General features: G+C 38.1%; 1 protein-coding gene across 1 annotated transcript; it reads left to right on the top strand.

The window, feature by feature from the left end:
- The first annotated feature begins 203 nt into the window (after positions 1 to 203).
- On the top strand, positions 204 to 18,068 carry LOC129263122 (ankyrin-3-like). The gene is made up of 11 exons (XM_064100480.1): positions 204 to 389; positions 2,717 to 2,860; positions 4,650 to 4,774; positions 5,534 to 5,672; positions 6,296 to 6,441; positions 9,067 to 9,223; positions 9,757 to 9,908; positions 14,385 to 14,544; positions 15,425 to 15,564; positions 16,688 to 16,844; positions 18,045 to 18,068. The coding sequence occupies exons 1-11, from the start codon at positions 204 to 206 to the stop codon at positions 18,066 to 18,068; spliced, it is 1,530 nt and encodes a 509-aa protein (XP_063956550.1).
- Positions 18,069 to 22,167: the final 4,099 nt, after the last annotated feature.

Genomic DNA, 22,167 nt, shown 5'->3' with positions numbered 1-22,167 from the left:
TAATACATTGAAAGTATGTAGATCTATATCATGAACTCGGACAAAACAGTAATCAAGTATCAATAATCATCTTGCATGAGGTTCAGGTCATTTGATGAAGGTCAAATGTTATTTAGGGTCAACGACAGAATGGCACGGGCCCGCCATTCACTGTTTATAAGAAGATTGCTCAGTCATAATTGATCTAATATCATCGATTTCACATGTCCGCAATAAAAGTGTTCCGAAGTAAAATAGCACTTCAGAATATTAACACGCCCTCCTTTTTTACAGATGAATGGGCTAGAAATGAAGACATTCGGGTGCAAGAATATGTATCGATTGTAAAAGCTGCCTATGAAGGAGAACTGGAAGAAGTTCGACGACAACTACAGGCAAACAGAGAGTCAGTAAGTAGGGTGGAACTCAATTACATTTATTTATAAGTTTTATTGTCAAACCTCAAAACAATGTTAAACAGTGTATTTGTTCATTATCTGATGCAGCACCAGGAGGGAGGGGGGGGGGGCGGCGGTTGTGGGGGCACCGCCAGTTCCCCCATTACAAGAAATATAATCGTATACCGCAACCTGCAAATAGTAAGTGAATGGTACTATGCCAATGCCATTGGAGCTGTATTAGAATCTTCATACAATAATTTCGTACTCTCCAAAACTTACAACTTGCTCACCGGGGGTTTATAACACAAAGCTAAGCATTGATCGTAGAACATTTTTCTACGATTGAATGCATTGACTACAATGAAAAAAAAAACACGTATAGGCCTACGAAGCTCGATTGATCGCTTATCTCTGTGTTACGTTACCCTGGTGTGTGTTTTATAAAGCTGTTGTAAGTTACAAATTAATTTACACAAGTCTGATGATCCTTTCTTATGAAAGTCGTTTTTAATTCGTGCGTAGCTTGAGCAATTGCTTGATACACCAACCATGTCTCTTGCATAACATTAGCTGTATAAACCCAATATTTTTCATTTGCAATGCATCACCCGAAGTAAGCTACTTCAGCAATGCAATCTGTAGGGGAAGCGTAGAAATATTACACTTTTCCATATATTAAAAAGAAATAAGTGCACACCCAGTTACCAATAATGCATATAGCATTTTCATTTATTTGAATGCAGGATAAAAGAGCATTGTTGATTGCTCATGGACATAGGTGCCGAGGCCGGGGGATCGAGCCCCGGACTTTCCATGTCCAGTTCAGTTCAATATGTACGGCGAGACGCCTGACACCACTTGGTCACGTCACCATTTTACCCCGTTGTATCGGTACTCCTCACTTTGCGGAATTTACGACGGTATTTCGATTTTGGAAGATACTTTTTGGCCCGTCGTAAAACACCGTCCTGTAATTCAAACTGTGTGTCATTAGATTTTTTAACGTTTCGCATCCGCAACGGAAATATTTAATCTGTGTTTCGTGTGCTGGTTGCTACTATGGTAACGGCGATAATTTAGGACGAGTTTCCAGAGCTACATTTGGTTCCTCCCAGAGTTCGAGGGGCCGCCCGGGGCCACTTTTATTGACGAGTGGATACCAGGCGCGACCACGCGTAAACAGGATTCCCTTTTAAAGAGTGGGCGCGTTACGTATATGTAACGCAAAAGGGTGTCAACTACGATATTTAAAATAATGAAAAAAAGAGTTATATTTCGTTAGAAAAGCTACGTATTTTCGGTTAAATTTCCAATACTTGTTGAGGGTAGGGTTCCACACACCAAATACTTGTTCAGGGATGCATTTTCACAATCTGGAAAAGGCATGCTTCCCTTGTTTAGGGTGCTTACATGGTCGCGCCTGGTATCCACCCGTCAATGGAAGTGGTCCCCCCGAGAATTTGAATTTAATCCCCATTTCGGGGAAAGTAAAACATAATGCTCATCACATTGTGCGCTAGATAGTTTACCGTTTGTGTAGTAGGAGCAACAAAAAAAAAAACACACACGCGAATTCGGATATTTTTCAGACGCGGATAGGCCTATTGCATATGCTGTGTACATAATCAACGAATGCGAAATGGTTTAGCTGTAGAGGTGATCTGACCCATGGAATCAATTGCCAGTGATCCACCAATAACCAACATTAGATGTAATATTGATTCGATGGACCGTAATAATTGATATCTAAGCCTGAATTCAGTAGGTTTCTCCTCACTCAATATGTACCCTATTTGTTTGAAAAACCACTTTCATATCCATGTCAATCTACCTCGTACTAGTGTTTCGCATATCTCCAGCCAGTTGCCAGAGTACAGCCCCGCCGGGGGCTCAGGCGGGCATATGCTCTGATGGCCAGTCGAACATGCTTGAACGCAAGATTTAATCTCACAACTTGGAATGGCATGCATGGTACGTGTCGCATGAAAAAAAATGCACACGAAAGAACAGATCTATAGGGCCTGTAACACCAAGCTTAGCAATGATTGTATAACAGTTTTCTACGTTTGATTATAAAAAAACTATAATGTACAATCAATCTTCAAAATCGAGTGTATGATTAATCGTTAATTTTTTTGTTACCGGACTCTAATGCCGTGTCCCGCGAAGGGATGAAATGAGCTAAGGAGTCAACCCTCCCGTGCTCAGTAACGTTTACATTGGGATTAAAAATGTAAAGTAAATGTCTCATCGAATGAATGATTTTATTGCACACCTATGAAACATTTGAGACATTTCTTTTAATTCTTATTTCTCGATCGTTTGTTATTCATTAGATTAATGAGAGAACCCAAGGAGGACGAAACGCCCTCCATGCAGCTTCTGCAAAAGGTCATCTTGAAATCGTTAAACTCCTTGTTAGAGCTAACCTATCCATCAATAGCGTAGATGACAGAGGACTTACACCACTTCGTATGGCGGTAAACGGGTTGGTAACCCATATTTACTATTTCCTTAGAATCATGATAATGTCGATTCCGAAGACAAAGCCAATATAAGCGACGATGTCAGTATGTGGTATAATTTGTTGATATTTTGAGAAAGATTTTTGATATCCTGCTTTGAACTGCTCTTTTTTGTCATGACTGTTTATATGACCTGTTATTATCTTTATTTCCGATATTTTTTTGGTTTCATTTGTTCGATATATCATTTGATGATTTCAATAATATTGTTATTACTGTCATTATTATCATTGACACTATAATTGATAGTATGATATCAATTAACATGATGAATATCATTACTTTTGTGGTTATACCTTTTTAATCAATAGTATTATTTTGATAATATTGAGATTATTCATTTTGTTATTACAGGCTATTCATAGTACTAAATAACAGGGCAATGATATCAGATAAATCCCCACATACATACTATCATACCCGATGTTACTAATATGCCTACTAATTTGATGTATACAAAGATTATTGACGCCCTATTATGTTACTTTAATACTAAAATAGGACATTTGAAATGAATAACCAAGTAATGATTCCCATTAACTATCACAGCCTAAAATGCCTACTAATATAGTGTGTACATAAATTATTTTACAACCCCTTTTTTTTTTTATGTTACTTTGATTATATTTAAGAAATCATATTGAAGTGACCAAGTATTTGATCGACGAGCTTGCTGAAAAAGATCTAGCTGACCACAATGGATGGACGCCACTCCATTCTGCGGCCCTAAATGGATACGACGATATCGTAAAATATTTGAAATTATATGAAGCCGATGTAACTAAGCAGGTAAACATTTTATAAAAATCAAATTATGCAAATAATCCATATGTCAATAATAATAAGGTTGATAACAATAACGATGATGGTGATAGCAATGATGATAATGATAATGATAAAAAGAAGTATACGAGGGGAAGTGCAGGTGATTAAATTAGGCATTAGAAATAAGCAGCCTTGTCAACGAAGCTTTAAAAGAAAGAAAGAAAACAAAAAGTGATACAGCCTGTTTATGTTACAAATCATTCCAAATATCTGGGCCATGGTGGCGTATCGTCTACTACTTCTACTTCTACTACTATCACTACTACTACTACTACTACTAATAATATAATTATCAATTAAATTTCACAGACAGAAAAGGGCCACACCGCCCTTTTTTTATCGTCTTTAAACGGACATAAAAACTGTGTAAATGCGTTGGTTGAGACATACTCGAATGAACAGCCAGATCATCGACAGCTAGACATTGTGGATGACGAAGGACTATCTGCACTTCACTGTGCTGCTTGGAATGGACATACTGATATCACAAAAATTCTTTTGAAAGAGGGCGCCTCTCCAAAAAAGAAGGTAATGTAAAATAATGGCACTAAATAATTTTTTACAATGTAAATCTAGAAATCTATATATCATGTGAGTGAAAGCAGATTTTATATTCATTTCTTAAACATTGTCACCAGAACGCTGTGCGTTTATAGACCCCGCAACTTGTACACTATTTACTATGACGTTACCATGGTTACACGCATTTCACATAGGCCTATACTACATGGCCATGCATGTTTAAATCATGAAAAGTGATTGGATCAAATAGCGTCATGCCACCAATGACATTTTCGCTATGATGTGAAGATTTGCGTCGTCACATGGTGTAGTTTTGAACCAATCACTATACAGTAATTAGTATAAAATTTCCTCAATACTTTCTCAAAACCTGCGATATTTTTGTACTATTTTTCAGACTATAAGCGGAATGTTGCCTCTTACATTGTCAGCGGCAGGGGGCCACTTAGATTGTGTGAGAGCATTGTTGGATGTCACTGATCCTTTTGATGTATCCCATGCTTTTACCAGTTGCATGGCAAGGTAACATTAGAATAAGTATGAATATAAGTGTTAGTAGGAAAAAAAATTAATTAAGATGTAGATGCACTTGATATATTTGGAAGTAGGTGACATTTAGAAAATCATTCCCCCGGTCACCTCATTCTCTCGTTATAGTTTTAGTTTAAAAGGGGGAGGGGGAGGGGGTCAAAAGTCTCTAAACAGAAAATATCACTTTTCAAATAGCTTTTTTTGCACGTATAAATAAATTAAACGACTTGAGATAGTAACAAGACAGGTCACCTTCCTGATAACAAGTCAGTCTTGCCCCCATTACCGTGAAGTGAAATCACATGCTCTAATGAGCGGTTGATATATAAATGAAATGGTTATGAAAAAAATCAAGCATTTTGAATGTGTTTTTATTTTTCAATCGGTTGCATAAATATTGTAATATTTTTCAAGAGTTGGGGGCAGTTGTTAAGGCAGTATAGTCTCCCAGGTACATTATGCTGCCGATGATATGCCATTTTTATAGTGTTGGATAAACCAACATCGAGAATTTCTCAAGCCCCCAGAAGCACTCCAAACCTTAAATCTAGAACTGCGCCTGTCGCTACGATCACTCGCATAATACTGAAGCAATTCATTTTTTGTACAGGGGGCAGGGGAGACGAGGTAATAACACAAGAGACTTATTCCCAGCTGCATACATCACAATAGCTCTTAATATACCAGTATGGCCATAAATGTCTCTAATATCTCGTTCCTTAAGTACAATTGTCTTGAATCTGTTTTCAGGGGTCATCATATCGTATTCACATATATAATGGTAGCTGGTGATCAACGGGAGTGGAACAGTATCCAGCTTGCTGCTTGGGAAGGGAATTGCGAGCGCATTATGGAATGTGTAGAAGGAGGTCATGATATAGACGAGCAAGTAAGATAACTTTGATATAAAAAGACCAACATGTATGTAAAATGATATGCATTTGCCCCTCATTAATCTTAAATTAAAAAAATCAAGGATTGTTCCTTGTCATTTGTTTATTTAACAGTGTCATTAGTCTCAGCCACTTCATTTACATTCTTTCACCTTGCATTTGACTTGTTCGAAAGACGGGTTTAGTGATCTCAGGTGTACTACCCCTTTATTCGTTTCTGGTTATATAATTATTTTTATAAGGCAAAATATATAATACAATCCAGTGTGAAGTCTATAGCTCTTAATTGGACACCACGGTTGGTGTTACTTTGAAATGTACTTAAATGTGGAAAACCACAATGTGTATTTGTTTCTTGATACATATAGGGAAATTGTCCCTATTCAGTCGAATGAGTTCCCACCTTCCTGAAGTGTCGTTGATATATAAGGTGACACTAATGGCATCGGGTTTCGATAAGAGTGGGTGATTGTACAAAAACGGGTTCTCGCTCAACAAAAGCTGATTCTTGGTCAAATTTATACTACATGTATTCCAGGGGTGTTTTAGCATCCCGAGCACCCAGACTTCCAAGGGCCATGCGAATGATGCGGTTCTCTGAATAATTTTTATCTTACAGCATGGAAAATACGGGTGCACACCGCTTATTATAGCCATATGGAAAAATCATATGGAATGTGTCAAACTAATGATTGAGGAAGCGAATGCAAGTGTTAATATGTCAGACAGTAGCGGTTGCTCCCCTCTTCATCTTTCTATTAAGTTGTAAGTATCATCAGTAATTGTTTAAATTCAAAACACCGCCATCCTTTACTAGTCATTCGTTTTGTTCCAGAAATAAGACCATGAGAAACTAATTATGCGGCACAACTTTTTGTAGACAATGGCCCTTCTTGCTGAAACATAATCAATTTCTGCAAAGGGAAATGTGGTAACTCTAATTTTAGTGGCGTCTTCAAACTTTCATTTCAAAATACCTACTATCATACTTCTATGATTTATTTATTTGTCTCGCATACATAGCAGAGCTAGAGAATAGGCACCGCTTTTCCAACCGCGGCGTCATCAACATGAAATCTTAACCAATGTTAGGTTTTCAAAATGTCATGAATTAAAAAAAATAGTATCATGAATTATTAAAATAGTTCATGAAACGCTGACATAATAGCAATGAAGCATCACTGAAAACCCTGTACGAATTTCAGGTCACATAACCAAGGTCAAAGGTCATTTAATATCAATGAAATTTGGCCATGTTTGGGGCATTGTTCATTTGCCATCATAACTGAAATTTTATCGATATAGTTTGTGAAATATCAAGTATCACTTATTGTTTTTTATGAGTCTTATGTCACATAATCAAGGTTAAAGGTCATTTAGGGTAAATGAAATAGTGTTTTATTTTCATATGAATGGTGTCTTGCGAATAATTTATTCAATAGTTCTTTTAAAAGTCAGCACTGCTATTATATTGTATCACTTATTTTGAGTCTTAGGTCACATGATTTAAGATCAATGGTCATTTAGGGTCAACGAACATACTATTATATCATGAATATGAATGGTGTTTTTTGTGAATGATTATTTGTTAGTGGTTCTTAAAGTCAGCACTAGCTGCTGCTATATCGAATCGTCGACATATTATGTTGTTTAACGCGATTCATCCCAGTCAGACCGCAGGTCCCTATGCTAATGAGAAAAAAGGCCAGATTCATCCAAATCATCTCGTGGCTGAATCCTCCTCCTTGCAAGATCTCGTGATTCGTAAGATTTTCTTTCTCTAATAATTTACCTGTTTTAATCTCTAGTTAATTGAAATATCATTGCACCGTCAGATAGAGTAAATGTTATTCTTTCACACTGGTCATTTATTTTGTATACAATAGTTTGAGAAATAAGTGAATTTCTGGCCTGAAAATGTGCCTCAAAACTGAATTTTCTTCCTCTGTTTTCTTTTGCAAATTGTGCAAAACTTTTTATTTTGAGCCTCAATGATATATATATCACCATAAAGCAGAACTTCTGTACTTTCTCACAATGCCACTCTTGACATGCGGCACCTTTTAATCGGGTCAAGATCACACTTTTCCCACCAAGGTACAAGACGAGATTTCTGAAATGTTGTACTTGCATGAAATCCAGAGTTCTGATTGGCTGGATAAGGTTCACAGAACAACAGGCGCGGGTAGTTTGAGGAGATTACCACATGGGAAGTGTGACCTTTCCATGAGCCCAGGCAGTGGAACCGTTGGAATTTGCCAGTGTGTGGTCCCTTTGACCAATCAGAGTGCAGTATTATTGTTTTCAAGCTGCTTCATATACTTGGACAATGAAAAGTGTGATCTTGACCCGACTAAACCAATTCTTATTTTGAAACCTATACCATTTTAAAGCATACATATTCAGCTTTATCATGATATAAAAATCATTTGGGCTCAAACAAAAATAAAGTGTGAAAATAGCAGCTTTTGTCAGGTGAAAATAATTGTTTTGTAGCATATTTTAGATCACAATTTTAACATATATTACAGAATCTTTGAATAAATTCAAACACATGACCTGAAAGAATGATTCTTCTTCTTTACAACGATACCAGAATCATGAAATTCGATGCACAATTAGAGCAGCAATGACAGAATGAAAAGAGGTGTTTTGGTTCGCATCAAGCTCATTAAATATGCAAAACTTCTCAAGTCATGAATATCACTTGGATGAAAGAAGCCACTTTTTTGGGACCTGCCTACTGACTGATCCTCATATGATTTAGGATATCCATTATAAAATCTTTACTCGGATAGGCCCATATCCATTTTAAACACGAACGACCCCATATCTGTTTACAGAAAACAGCATTTATTATATAGGCCTAAATACTTTAATATCGTTTGCTGTACCAAATATATCTATATGTCATCATTCTCTTGACAATTTTTCATATCCGTTCGGGTACAAATTAAATCATTGTTCTTAGCGGATCATTATTTGTGGGTATGATGAGTTGAGTATTTACATGGATGGATAAAATGTTTCTTTGTGACTGGCATCTCTATGAAAACATTTGGAAAAACCGGAAGCGTATGCGTGGGAATTAATGATACCTAAAACCAAAACAATCAAACAGAAAAAGCGAAGTACGCGTGCATTTATCTGTGTTTGTGAGTCGTGCGATGTGTATGTGTGCGCGCGCGAATTTAAAAATGAAATAAAAAATGCAAATGAAATGTGTGTGGATGTGTGGAAATTAAGGGAAGGAGGGGAATCCCCGGGGGAATCCGCGGAATTTACTATGGTTACAACATGAAGACACGAAACGTTGATCGGATCATGTAATAGGTCCATGATTGGATAAACTTAATTTCTTTGACGCCTTATATTTATTGCATTTTCCAGGAAAAACGAAGAGGTCTTAAAACTACTCCTGGCAAAGGGGGCTGATCTGTCTGCAGTAAACAGCAAAGGCAGGGCAGCACTACATGATGCTTGCATGGATGGGGATCTAAACGCGATCAAGCTTTTAGTGGATGCAGGAGCCGATGTGCATATGGCGGTAAAGTAGTCTCATAGGGAAAGGGTTCTGAAACCAGGTGCTGTGTGCTTATTTGAGTTTTAAGTATATTATGTGTCAAGTCATGCATGCTTAATGGCCAGGGTGCCTATTCAGAGGCAAATTTACCTGATTGTAATACCACAATTATTGTTGACCCCAAATTCCAGCCTCAATCTGCCCGCCTATTATTAAAAGACGAGAGTTCAACTGGGATCAATCAATACAAATTGGTCACTGCTTACTATCGTAGATTTGAAATAAGAGTTCACCTACATTTTTATGATGCACAGAAGGTCTTAAAAAACATTTTGTAAAACACTCTATAATGCAAACATGCCTACTCGGAGTAACACTGTAAGCTCGCAGTGCATTATCGCCAATTGCACACAATACTTAATTTTGGATTTCCGTGTGATAAATCTATAAACTCTTTGATAAACGCAACCACCCTGATCTTGTTGATATTATCATCTCAGGAGAGATAATTAAATGTCTAAAGATACTACATATCATATTCCTATACTTTGGTTCAGGTATCAAACGAAGACAGTCCATGCCACACCCCTCTCCAGTTTGCGGCGTTTGAGGGCCATATGGAGTGTGTTAAGTTTCTTTGCGAAAGAGGAGCTTTCATTGATCCTCCAGGCGAAGATACATATTCGGCGCTTTTGGCAGCTTCTTCCAGGTAAACACGCACCTGTACTCCCATTCATACAAATGAATAGATATACACAAACACCTCTCAAACCCCTACTTGCCCGCATTAAGACTTGTTACATACCAACATACTCAGACAGAATAATGATAACATCACAATAATAAAATTATTTTCAGCGAAATCGGACATCTTTTCATTTGAGATCACTCGCTTTACCTTTATGATAGCACTTGTTCGTTTGTCAATTGTCATAACATTTTCCCGCTTTTGCATGAGATCTAAGATTTTGGTCATTTTTTGTCTCACCTGCATAGCAGAGTGAGACTATAGGCGCCGCTTTTCCGACGGCGGCGACGGCGGCGGCGGCGTCAACACCAAATCTTAACCTGAGGTTAAGTTTTTGAAATGACAGCATAACTTAATATGTATATGGACCTAGTTCATGAAACTTGGCCATAAGGTTAATCAAGTATTACTGAACATCCTGCATGAATTTCACGTCACATGACCAAGGTCAATGGTCATTTAGGGTCAATGAACTTAGACCATGTTGGGGGAATCAACATCAAAATCTTAACCTAAGGTTAAGTTTTTGAAATGTCATCATAACATAGAAAATATATGGACTTAGTTCATGAAACTTATACATAAGGTTAATCAAGTATCACTGAACATCCTGCATGAGTTTCACGTCACATGACCAAGGTCAATGGTCATTTAGGGTCAATGAACTTTGGCCGAATTGGGGGTATCTGTAGATTTACCATCATAACTTTAAAAGTTTATGGATCTGATTCATGAAACTTGGACATAATAGTAATCAAGTATTACTGAACATCCTGTGCAAGTTTCAGGTCACATGATCAAGGTCAAAGGGCATTTAGGGTCAATTAACTTTGGTCAAATTGGGGTATTTGTTGAATTACCGCCATAACTTTGAAAGTGTGTTGGTCTAGTTCATAAAACTTGGACATAAGAGTAATCAAGTATCACTGAACATCCTGTGCGAGCTTCAGGTCACATGACCAATGTCAAAGGTCAATGAACTTTGGCCATAATGGGGGTATCTGTTGAATTACCATCATAACTTGGAAAGTTGATGGATCTTTCTCTTGAAACTTGGACATAAGAGTAATCAAGTATCACTGAACATCCTGTACGAGTTTCAGGTCACATGATCAAGGTCAAAGGTCATGTAAGGTCAATGAACTTTGGCCACGTTGGGGGTATTTGTTGAATTACCATCATATCTCTATAAGTGTATGGGTCTAGTTCATAAAACGTAGAAATAAGAGTAACCAAGTATCACTGAACATCTTGTGCGAGTTATAGTAGTTTTCAAAATCAGCACTGCTGCTATATTGAATCGCGTGATGCAGGTGAGACGGCCAGAGGCATTCCACTTGTTTTATTTACATTTCATTAAGTTGAAAAAAAAAATCGATATTTCTATGAATCTTGAAAATCAATAAAGACTATACTTAAAATCTAAAAATAAAACAATCTATATTAAGAAATATATATCTTCTCGTCAATACGCCATATATCTATTATGTAAATTCGCACTTGCCATTCCCTTTTTCGGAATGTGCCTTTTTCCGGTCAGAAATCCACGGCGGGATTATTTCTTTTCTCCTCCCCATCCCCAAATGATGTATTACAATAAAAATCGAGACATGAACATAAAATTTGTTTTTATAGTAAAACACAGTACACACACAAAAAAAAAACAAGATAAACACCCGTAATACTCGTTTACAATAAGCGACAAACTTGGGATTGAAATGTATGTTCCCGTTGTGATACATTCTGTTAGTTAATGTATTACTTTGCGTGACAACGTCTGTTTATTGCTGGCTTCCTCGGACATTAAGTATAATTCCCACCAAGCTTTCGAAGGGAGCCCCGGATATATGTGTTTTATATTCTACTTTTAATAAATAAGAACCAAAATCTATTTGCTGAGCTTTAGAGTTCTGTCACTTGCGTTTAATGACCTACATTTCCCCAAGTCACTGCGCTCAGCGGAACACGTAAATAGTTCCTGTGGCGACGCATCACGCGCCTTTTATCATGTTTATTCCGTAACCAAGTGGGTCCGGAAATCTGTTTTGGAGGCTTTGGGTAAGACTAAGAATCTTGGACTTAAATTTATTCCGAGTCTTGCCTTCATTTTTCATTAATGAAATAAAAATTAAGCCTGCAAAAATCCTTCGCAGCGAGATTTGAACTTCCATCGACAGGCTTGATTGCAGAGGACTCGCAATAGCGTGTGGTCCTACCGATTACGCCACTCTAGTCGAGCTGATCGGTGTGTTGGAAATTACACTATGTCTTTTTTTTGAGGGCCATGAATATTTATGAGACATATTCTGATTAAATATAGTATATCATATCGTCGTGCTCAATGACTTCTGGCTCCGCTTATTTATCATTAAAAAGGGCGCGAACCGCACGTTTAATATTGGCCCTTACAGCTGTCCATAGAAATTTACCTTAGGCTGGGTTCACATAGAAGTATACGGTATACGGTATTCTCTATTCGCTATTTGATATTCGCTATACGCTATACGGGCATGGCGGGTCACATAAAGGTAGCACGCGTGTCCTACTTTAATATTCAAAATGGATACTTCAGACGAATAAGATTTGGCTCTTCTCCTACTGGCCGAGGCTAAGGAGGTACATATTTATGAAGTTAATTTCTGAAAAAAAAAGAAATCATATTTTTTCTACATAACTTACTAAGATTCGAAAATAAGCTTGTTTTGGACAAACTTCAAGCAGAGAAGTCACCTCTGCAAATTATTAAACTTCTATTTAATACAACTTTTAATGATTTTTTTTTAATGGGGTTAGTTCAGCCAGTCCGTCGAGATGGGCTTATTTAAGCCATATGATTTTACACACTAAAAACTTAAATTTTATTTTGGGGGAGGGGGGGGGGGGGGGTTGAGGAATGTTATTGGAAATACTGTAGCTATGTTTCCAAATTTATATTTTAAGATTTCAAACCTGTATCAGCCTAATTGATTTTATCAATCATTCCTATTTTTTGCTTTGATGACGTCATTTTTAGGGGGGGGGGGAGCTTGATTATACTCTCCCATCCCAGCTTTGTGAAATCATAGCAAAAGTGAAATAATAAATAAATCATTTTATAAACAATATTTTCTTGAATGAAATCTATTTCCACATTATTATCGACTTATTATAAGAATAATTAAGTAATTAATTAAACATGACTCAGCGATACACAACAACATAGGTCAAGTAGCATTCGCTGCGGACCTTTTTGACCTTGTATCTTCAGTCATTTTAAGGTCAAAAAAAGACAGAACGAAAAATGCAGAACCCACATAAATCATACAGCATGTGAATGAGATAAACTCTGAAGTGCTGGATAACTTAAATATGACGGCATGTGCTAGAAATTCCAATAAAAAGAGTACCAAGAAATCATTTCATTTGAACTTACCTCATTTAACCAACGCACACAGCAAATATTATAGGGAAATTAAGAACACCACCTGCCACGTCTGTATACGCTGCACGAAAATCGAATAAGTAAGATTCCCACTATACTATACTATACGCAGCTATACGGCATTTTCGTATAGTGCCCTCTCATGTGACCCGGTATTAGGAAATCCTATTGTTCGATTCAAGCTATTCGCGTGCCCTCGAAAACGTGCACCGTATACCCGAATAGTATACTTCTATGTGAACCCAGCCTTAAGGCCACCGCACACCTTACGAATGTTCGTGATTCGATTTTTGAACAAATCGCACTTTGCTCATTTTCTGAAAATTTGAATGGTTCAACATATCATTTCATTCGAGGTTAAAATTAATTGAAAGAATGCTAATATAACCATTTTGAAAGATTGCAAACCTTTATTTTGGAGTAAATGCCAAATTAGTTTCAAATCGTAGCCAATCGTACGACTGCTATGACATCATTACGACTAGATATTAAATTCGCTTTTATTCTAAGAAGGATGATATCATAGTCATAGATTTGAACATAGGTATTCGTACGATGATTTCGAACATTACACAGTAAGATATTCTACATGTAAGTCTCAATATTAGCATCAAATTCTACAACATATTTTTATAAAATCGGATTGCATACCAATTGTAAGATGTGCGGTCGTCTTTAGACTTACACGCAATTTACACGGGCACGGCTTTATATAACAAGCCTGATTCGTGGGAAAATTGTATTTTATCAAGTTATTGGCTTTGAGTGACCAGTCCTATAGAATATTCTTCGTATGAAGAATATAAGTGATACGCAGCGGGCCCACGGAACAATACGATTTAACGAATATGGGATGGCTGATGTTGGCGTACAGTATTCCTATGTTAGTTGGGGAATAATGGCTAGTATTAGATATTACTTACACCTTCTGACCATGGAGTTAACACATGTTCTGACTTTGATGCATATTTACAGTTTTATGTTGTAAAGTTTTGTTCATATTTTATTTTTTTAAGAAATCAGATCGACGTCATAGAGTACTTTTTAGGAAAAAATGCCGACATTCATGTTAAAAACAAGAAGGGAGATAGTGTTCTATTCTGGGCCGCACTATACAATAATATCGACCTGCTGAAGGTGTGTTTGGACGATGGGCGCATAGACATCAACTTAAAGGTACACAGTAAGACGCTTTGCACCATATATGCTTGTAGCACATTTTTTTGTATTGTTTGAATTATGCAATGTTAAATGTTTACAGATTTTAACATGACTTAACCACAAAATGTTAAAACAAGGGTAATTCCTCATAAATATGGAGAGAAAAAGGTTTGTTTCAAAGATAATGAGAGGAAAATTTAAGTATTCCATATTTCCAATAATAAAATGCAAAAGAAATGTAGGTTATGTATTTCAAATTAAGTGAACTTTTAAAATGTCATATCTGTCTTGTTTTTGCATCAGATTTTGATGAAATTGTCAGTATTATGCTTGTGAGCTTTTTCAATTCTTATTTCAAATGAACATTTTGTTGGGGTGGACTTGTCCTTTCATTTGGGCAATACTTGGCGCTAAACAGATGCGAATTTGCACCTTTATTACATGGTGCATACACTATAATTTTTATGTGGTTTCTACATTGAAATCCTAAACCAAGGTTAAGTTTTGAAAATGTACCATAACTTTGAAAGTAAATGGATCTATTGCATGAAACCTTGACATAAAGGCAATCGAATATATCTAATCCTTGTGCATTAGTGTCAGGTCATACATGTATGATGAACTCCGTGTTAATGAACTTAGTATGAATGTTTTGTGTAAATAAGTTTTCAATAGTTGTTTTCAAATTCAGCACTGCTGCTAAATTGAATCGCGTAATGCAGTCGAGACTACTGGAGGCGTTCCACTAGTTTTGCTAGGCGAACTAGTTATTAAATATACGTAGAGGCACAGTATGTAGAATGAGACTGAAATTTTACACAGTGTGCGTACATGTAGATCAATCGGCATTTTACAATTTCCTTTCTGCTTCCATACTTTGCCCATTTATTTAAAGAACTCATCTGGTCAAACATCATTGCACGTTGCGAGTGGCTTCGGACAGATTGAGGCAGTCAAACTCCTATTGGAGAAAAATGCTGATATCAACTTAAGAGATCAGACAGAATCTACTCCCTTACACAATGCTGCAGAATGGTAAATATTGTCAGACTTACTTGTAGAAGTCAACGTTAACCAACTCTCATCTGGAGCATTTATAATGAGCCGGTCTCTTTTTTTGTTGAAAATGTTTTCCTTTGTTTCGGTCAGACTTACTTGAGGAGAAGCTATGGAATCAAACATTCAGATTTCCTGTAGAGAAACACATTTTATTTGGTTACATTTGTAAGAATCAGCATTATTCATCTGTCCCATGTTTGCACTTGAGTTTATCCTCCGGTTTAAAGATATACCCGGGTGGTGTTTCATAAGGCTGTTCGTAAAGTGACGCAAACGTTACGAACGACTGGAACATGTTCTTATACATGAATCAGCTACATAGGGATATATCATATAGCACAAGAAAGGGTCACCAGTCGTGCGTAAAGTCATCCGTAACTTACGAACAGCTTTATGAAACGGGCCCCAGGTGTGGTAACGATCTCAAAATGTGTTCCAACAGAACCCAAGAAAATTACCACCTAAGTGTTTGTATGTATGAATAAAAAATATGTGCCGAATGGCTATGGAATAAAATGTGTAATTGCTGAGAAATGAGTAAAATAAGCACAGAATTCAATCAATTATCGGGCATTTTCCCAATATTAATACACCACCCCGCTTATTAGGCTTTTCTGTATTAGTGATCATCAAAATTATCAATTTTGAGCTAAGATTCGTGATTTCACAATGATAAGTTTACATTAATGTACCAAACCTAGATACATCTTAATATGGTGTCAATTTAAATTAATTTGAAAAACTTTCCCATGAAAAAATTATTTGCTGCAACTACTTTCTTTTACCTTTAAATGTGTATAGCCTGTGAACATTATTGATAACATTCCTGAATCTGATATTATGGTTTTATAAGACGTGATACATTTCGAATGTCTATTAGGGCTCCCAAATTATCAAAAACGCTTTTAATTACTTCAGGCTTACTGCTTTTTTCTGAAACCGCCATTTCTTTTCTTATTGTTTTTTTTACTTTCGCCATCTTGAAATTTGTTAAAGAGCCTCTTATTTTGATATAAATAATTCTTATAGGTTGCCAAATATTTGTATAATTCTGAAGTTTAATTGTAAATTATACTTATTTTTACGATAATATTGATAGCAATCGTGCTGAGGTTGTCAAGTTTCTTTTGGACCACGGAGCAGAAATTCAGTCTAAGGATATCGATGGTCAGAGTCCACTGCACCGTGCTGCATCACTGGGAAGACTGGATTCGGTAAAGATGTTGGTGGAAATGGGAGCAGATATCGCGGCAAAGGTACAAATTATTATGATGCTATCTTTTAAACATATTTTAACAGGCATCTTCGCAAACCGTATCACCTTGCTTTAGAGGTGAACAGAGGTTAATAACAGAAAGCCGAGTGGGAACCGGTCTCAGTATCTGTATAAGTAAATGCACAGAAGTACCCAGTCCAACAATTAGGACGCCATCTATAGTATCAAACGAATAAATTCAACGGACTCTACAACCTTCCCCACTTATCGTCCAGTGATGACAAAGCAAAAACTAATCTAGTAACAAATTAACAAATCGTTAGAACTAGTCCAAATAGACATTCCGATATCTCTTGGGCGGGACCCCCCGATTCACCCTCTCTGGATATCGGTCACTAGAGCTATCTGAAGAAGGATGAGTCGTATCCCTTGATTCAGAAGAAGGGAGGTCGTTGTCTTCTTCGTCATGGCTAAATCCAGCACTACCAATTTCTACTTGGCTCACTTCACCTGCATTCCCTGGTTGACGCAAGACATGACCTGCAACAGCTATCGAGTTTGAATTCCTACTTCCTGACTCATCAGAAATGACCTCCTGTACACATGTACACGCGTATGGTGGCTCAGTGGTAGAGCACCAGCCTCATGGACGGGAGGTCGTGTGTTCGATCCCCGGCCGAGTCATACCATATACTTTAAAAATAGGACCTTCTGCCTTCTTGTCAGGCGCTCTTCCTCCCAGGCATCTTGGATTTTACGTCTACCCTTGAAGGCCTACTTCCTGACGAGAACGTATTGCCCCAGCCCAGGCGGTGTCTCGAAAACCTTCTTTGCCTGTTTAACATCTTCATGTATTCCTTTACGTATATTTCAATATTCTTTCTATCCTAACTTTTTGCAAGCTTTACTTTTCAGTGGACCCCTCCATTCTTCTCATGATATATAATTATATTGATTTAATTATATTGATTATAATGATTTGAATTTGACATGCATGTTAATTTATATTTGAATCACTCATTGAATATGTATATTATTTATTCAATATTGAATTTTGTTCATGCTTTTATTCAAATCGAATTAATTTATCTTGTAATCATTTGTATTATGTTGAAGAATGAAAAATAAATTGAATTGAATTAAATTGAATTGAACATGCCTTGCAGCGATGGCAGACTTGGCTCGCTGAGTGGCCAGAGCTCTTGCTGTTTTCAATCGAATATGATGTTGTCTGATGTAGCCGCCCATCGTTCTGAATCAATGAGCAAGACACCATCTTCGAAAGAGAGCCTTTTCCATTCCCTTAGCAGGTCTAATACATCACGGGAAAGTTGCTCCTGCTCCTGTCTGGCGGGAGTTGTACCTCGTCGAAAAAATCCTCGAACTTCTTATAACACGTTATCAGCCTTCTGCTAAACTTCTATCTCCTGCATTGACAGTCCGTGTAGGCAGGGCGTTCCTCCCTGGCGATTCACCTCGGTATGGAGACAAACTGCATGGGGAACCTGTGTGCCTGGAGAATAACCCTCGAACGTCGCCTTCATGTTGCAACTAGTCACAATGACATCTGACTTATCGAGGATGGGGGTATTTCTACGTGACAGGACATCTGGGGCCTGATTTGCCTTGCCAGGACGGTACACGATTTCAAAGTCGAACACACTCAATTGCTGGACCCATCGCATCTCTACACAGCCAAGGTTAGCCTTATCCAGGAACAACAAAGGATGATGGTCTGTGGCCACTGTGCATCTGTTACATAAGAAGTATTCTTTGAAAACTTCCGTCACGGCCCACTTTATAGCGAGAAGCTCCAGTTTGAATGCACTGTATCGTCAGCTTCGTTCTGCAGACTTCAATGTCTGGGAGGCAAAGGCAATGACATGGTCCACCCCATCCCATCTTCCTGTTATAGAATAGCCCCAAGACCAGTGAAACTTGCCTCGGTCTCAACTTTGAACGGCTTCTGAAAATCAGCATAGGCTAGTATCGGGGCAGTGGTTAGACACTGGATCAAAGCCTCCTTTGCCTTCTGAGCTTCTTCATCTAGCTCAAACTTGGTTGAGCCTAAGACTATTGCCTTCTTCTTGCCCTTCTTCTTAAAGGATTTACCCCAACGTATCGGAACAAAGGTGCAACAATCATTGCATATCCAGCCACAAATCGTCGAAAGAAACCTGTAAATTCAAGAAATGCTCTGACGACTGTCAATGTTCCCAAATTTGGCCATTCCTGGACAATGGATATCTTTGATGGATCTACAGAGACTCCTGCTGCTGATACACGATGTCCAATATACTGCACCTCGTCCTTCAGTAGATGGCACTTATCTGGCTTCAGCTTCAATCCGTAGGCTCTCAGCCTAGTCAGAACCTCATCAAGGTGCTGGAGATGGGAGCCGAAATCTGGAAAATACACAATTATATCATCTAGGTGCATCAGCACACAGAAGTAATGATAATAGCTGGATTTAGAAAGCGCTGTTTGCCTGAGGATACAAAGCGCTGCTATTATAGTAGCACCTGTCTCCCAGGCAGCGCTGCGTTAACCTTTGGAAAGTGGCCGGTGCATTAGTCAATCCAAAAGGGAGCCTTGTAAACTCAAACAGGCCAAAGGGAACCACAAATGCTGTCTTGGCAACATCATCGGAGTGCATGGCCACCTGGTAATATCCACTCGTTAAATCTAGCACACTAAAATATTTGGCTCCCCTAATGCCTGAAGGGACTCCTCTATACGGGGGAGGGGAAAAGAATCACGCCGTGTAATACAATTCAACTTACGGTAGTCAACGCAAAATCGAATACAGCCGTCCTTCTATGCTACCACCACTACAGGGGAAGCTCAAGGACTCTGACTTTCACGAATAATGCCACGTTCCAGCAAATCTTGAATGTGCTCTCGAACAAGCTGGTATTGAGGAGGAGGGAGCGATCTGTGGCGCTGTCTGATGGGTGTTTCTAATCCAGTGTCAATCCTTTCTGATGCTTCTGAAGGAGCTCCCGCAAACGGGCCACTTCTGTCTCGTCTAAAGCTGTGTAATCGACATCTACTGGTATGTCTAGATTTGGTTCTAGGCCCCTCTCTTCGATTGCAATCTTGCAATTACTACCACCCTTATAGTCAATTTCTGATGCATGGCGATCCTGAATACAATTTTCACCCACATAGAGACGACCAAGTGTTGCAGCATCTGGTAAAACAACGTCAAAATCACTATTGTTGTGTAGGAGCAGTGGAAATTTCCCTTGTTGCACTTTGATGGAGGACAGAGGCACAGTCACTTTATTTGAAATAGCCCCATCTTCATCTGGCTACAGCAAAACTTCAAAAGTAACTCCAGTGTCAGTACTGCTCTGTCCCGCAATAATGACCGACTGCCTTGCAGATACTATGAGGTTACCCCTCTCAGGTATGCTCTTCCAACTTCACCACTCTCATTACCTAGTTTGGCCCGGTCACTGATGATTTTCATCACCCTTTGCATTGCTTGAATAGACGAAGGCTGGTTCAGTCTGGTTAGATATCCTTGTCCTGAGTTTTCCATTCGCTCCCAAAATTCATGTAGAACATTCATGCCCAGGATACCTTGGACTGAATGCTTCCCTTCTGCCAATACAAGGACATCTCTTTCTCGAAATAGTTAACCAAGGACCTTGATATCAATCTCAAAGCACCCTACGTAGGGAATATCCCTCCTCATTTGCAGAGACATTGGGGCCGGGACCTTCTCCAACACGAATCCTCGAGGTTCTAGTTGTTCTCTGAAAAACTTCTCCCCCACTGTGGTGACTTGTGAGCCCGGGTCCCGTAAACAAGACACATGGGCATCCTTGAACTCGACATCTACTGCATAGCAGTCACCAACCGCCTTCGCCGTAAAATCTTTATTTAATATTTTCACAAGGTCCCCCACCCTCATCTGTTGCTGACTGTCATGACGATCTTGTTGGAACCTCTGTTGTTCATGCTGATACCTATGTTGCTCCTGCTGGGAATTATGTGGTTCCTGTTGGCTCCAATACTGGTCTGGTTGCGATCACTGCTGCCACTGACACTCTCGTGCAAAATGTCCATAAGCACCAAAAGATTAACATGGACCTCTCTGTTGCTTCACCCCATATGGTGCACGAGGACCATTTGTAGCTTGGGTGACTAATGTTGTGGGTAGCACAACCTCTCTGACAGCCTAAACAACCATCTCTCCCATTTCCTTTATTGCAAAGAGCACATCTAATGAAGGAGTATGTTGCCCCATCTTGTTTCTTTGAAGGGGTAGTCCTAATAGTTACTTCTTTATTCTAAATCAACATAAATATGTCATATCATAATCCTTATTTATATAATGCGAGCGCGAAGCGCGAGCAATTTTTTGTTGTTGAAAATTTATGTATTTTTTCCTAAAATTTTGAAATTCTAGGCAATGTTTGTTATCCTGAAAAAGATGTGTATGCAACTATACTACGAACGCAAAGCGCGAGCAGAAATCCTTGATACACGTTTTGAACTGATCGAAAAGGTACTGTACGTAGGCCTACCTACAGCATGTGCAGTGCTTGCAGTTAGCCATGAAGACGTTACATATATAATGCGAGCGCCAGGCGCGAGCTGAAAATTGTTGACACTTTTACCTAAAGAATGGAAATTCTATGCACTTTTTGTAACTTAAACAGAATGGCCCGTATTCTGATAGCGTGGTTTAACTTAACCCTGGTCTAAGTGTGGTAATAAACTGCCATATTTAAACCTAGGTTTAAGTTTCGTATTCCGATAGCAAGGTTTAAGTTAACCCTGGTCTAAGTGTGGTAATAAATCCTCAAAAAGTTAAACTCGCGCAGGGGGTAGTTTAAGCCTGGTTTAAATCCAACAAATCATGGCCAACAATTTTTTAGAATTTATGCCTATATTGCATTACAAGCTACTTTCTCAGTTTTTAACCGATTTTCATAAAATTTGGAACACACATTGTTCTCAAGGTAAGGAGGTGTAAGAAGTTTTTTTCCCTTTTTTGGAGATTGTGTTGCCATGGTAACAGTATATTATGGCCAAAATTTTGCCGTTTAAAATACTTTCATCAGTTTTCTACCAATTCTCAAGAAAGTTGGCTCACACATTGATTTTGAGGTAAAGATGTGCAAGACACATTTTTTAATGTGTCGGAAATTGTGTTGCCATGGTAACGGTATATTATGGCAAAAGCTATGTATAAATCTTGCTGTTCCAACTACTTCCTCAGTTTTTAACCAATTCTCATGAAATTTGGCACATACATTAGTCTTATTGTGAAGATGTGCAAAACGTATTCTATGCCTAAAGTATATAATTGCGTTGCCATGGTAACAACATATTAAATATCGAAAATT

Source organism: Lytechinus pictus, chromosome 6, assembly GCF_037042905.1.
Source record: "Lytechinus pictus isolate F3 Inbred chromosome 6, Lp3.0, whole genome shotgun sequence".
Lineage (NCBI taxonomy): Eukaryota > Metazoa > Echinodermata > Echinoidea > Temnopleuroida > Toxopneustidae > Lytechinus > Lytechinus pictus.
This window is presented reverse-complemented; position numbering and strand designations above follow the sequence as displayed.

Excerpts from the sequence above, each read along its gene's own strand:
- LOC129263122 (XM_064100480.1), top strand. The coding sequence starts at position 204 with ATGTCCGCAATAAAAGTGTTCCGAAGTAAAATAGCACTTCAGAATATT. Across the intron at positions 4,775-5,533 it reads TTTACCAGTTGCATGGCAAG|GGGTCATCATATCGTATTCA; the intron begins GTAACATTAGAA and ends ATCTGTTTTCAG. Across the intron at positions 9,224-9,756 it reads GAGCCGATGTGCATATGGCG|GTATCAAACGAAGACAGTCC; the intron begins GTAAAGTAGTCT and ends ACTTTGGTTCAG.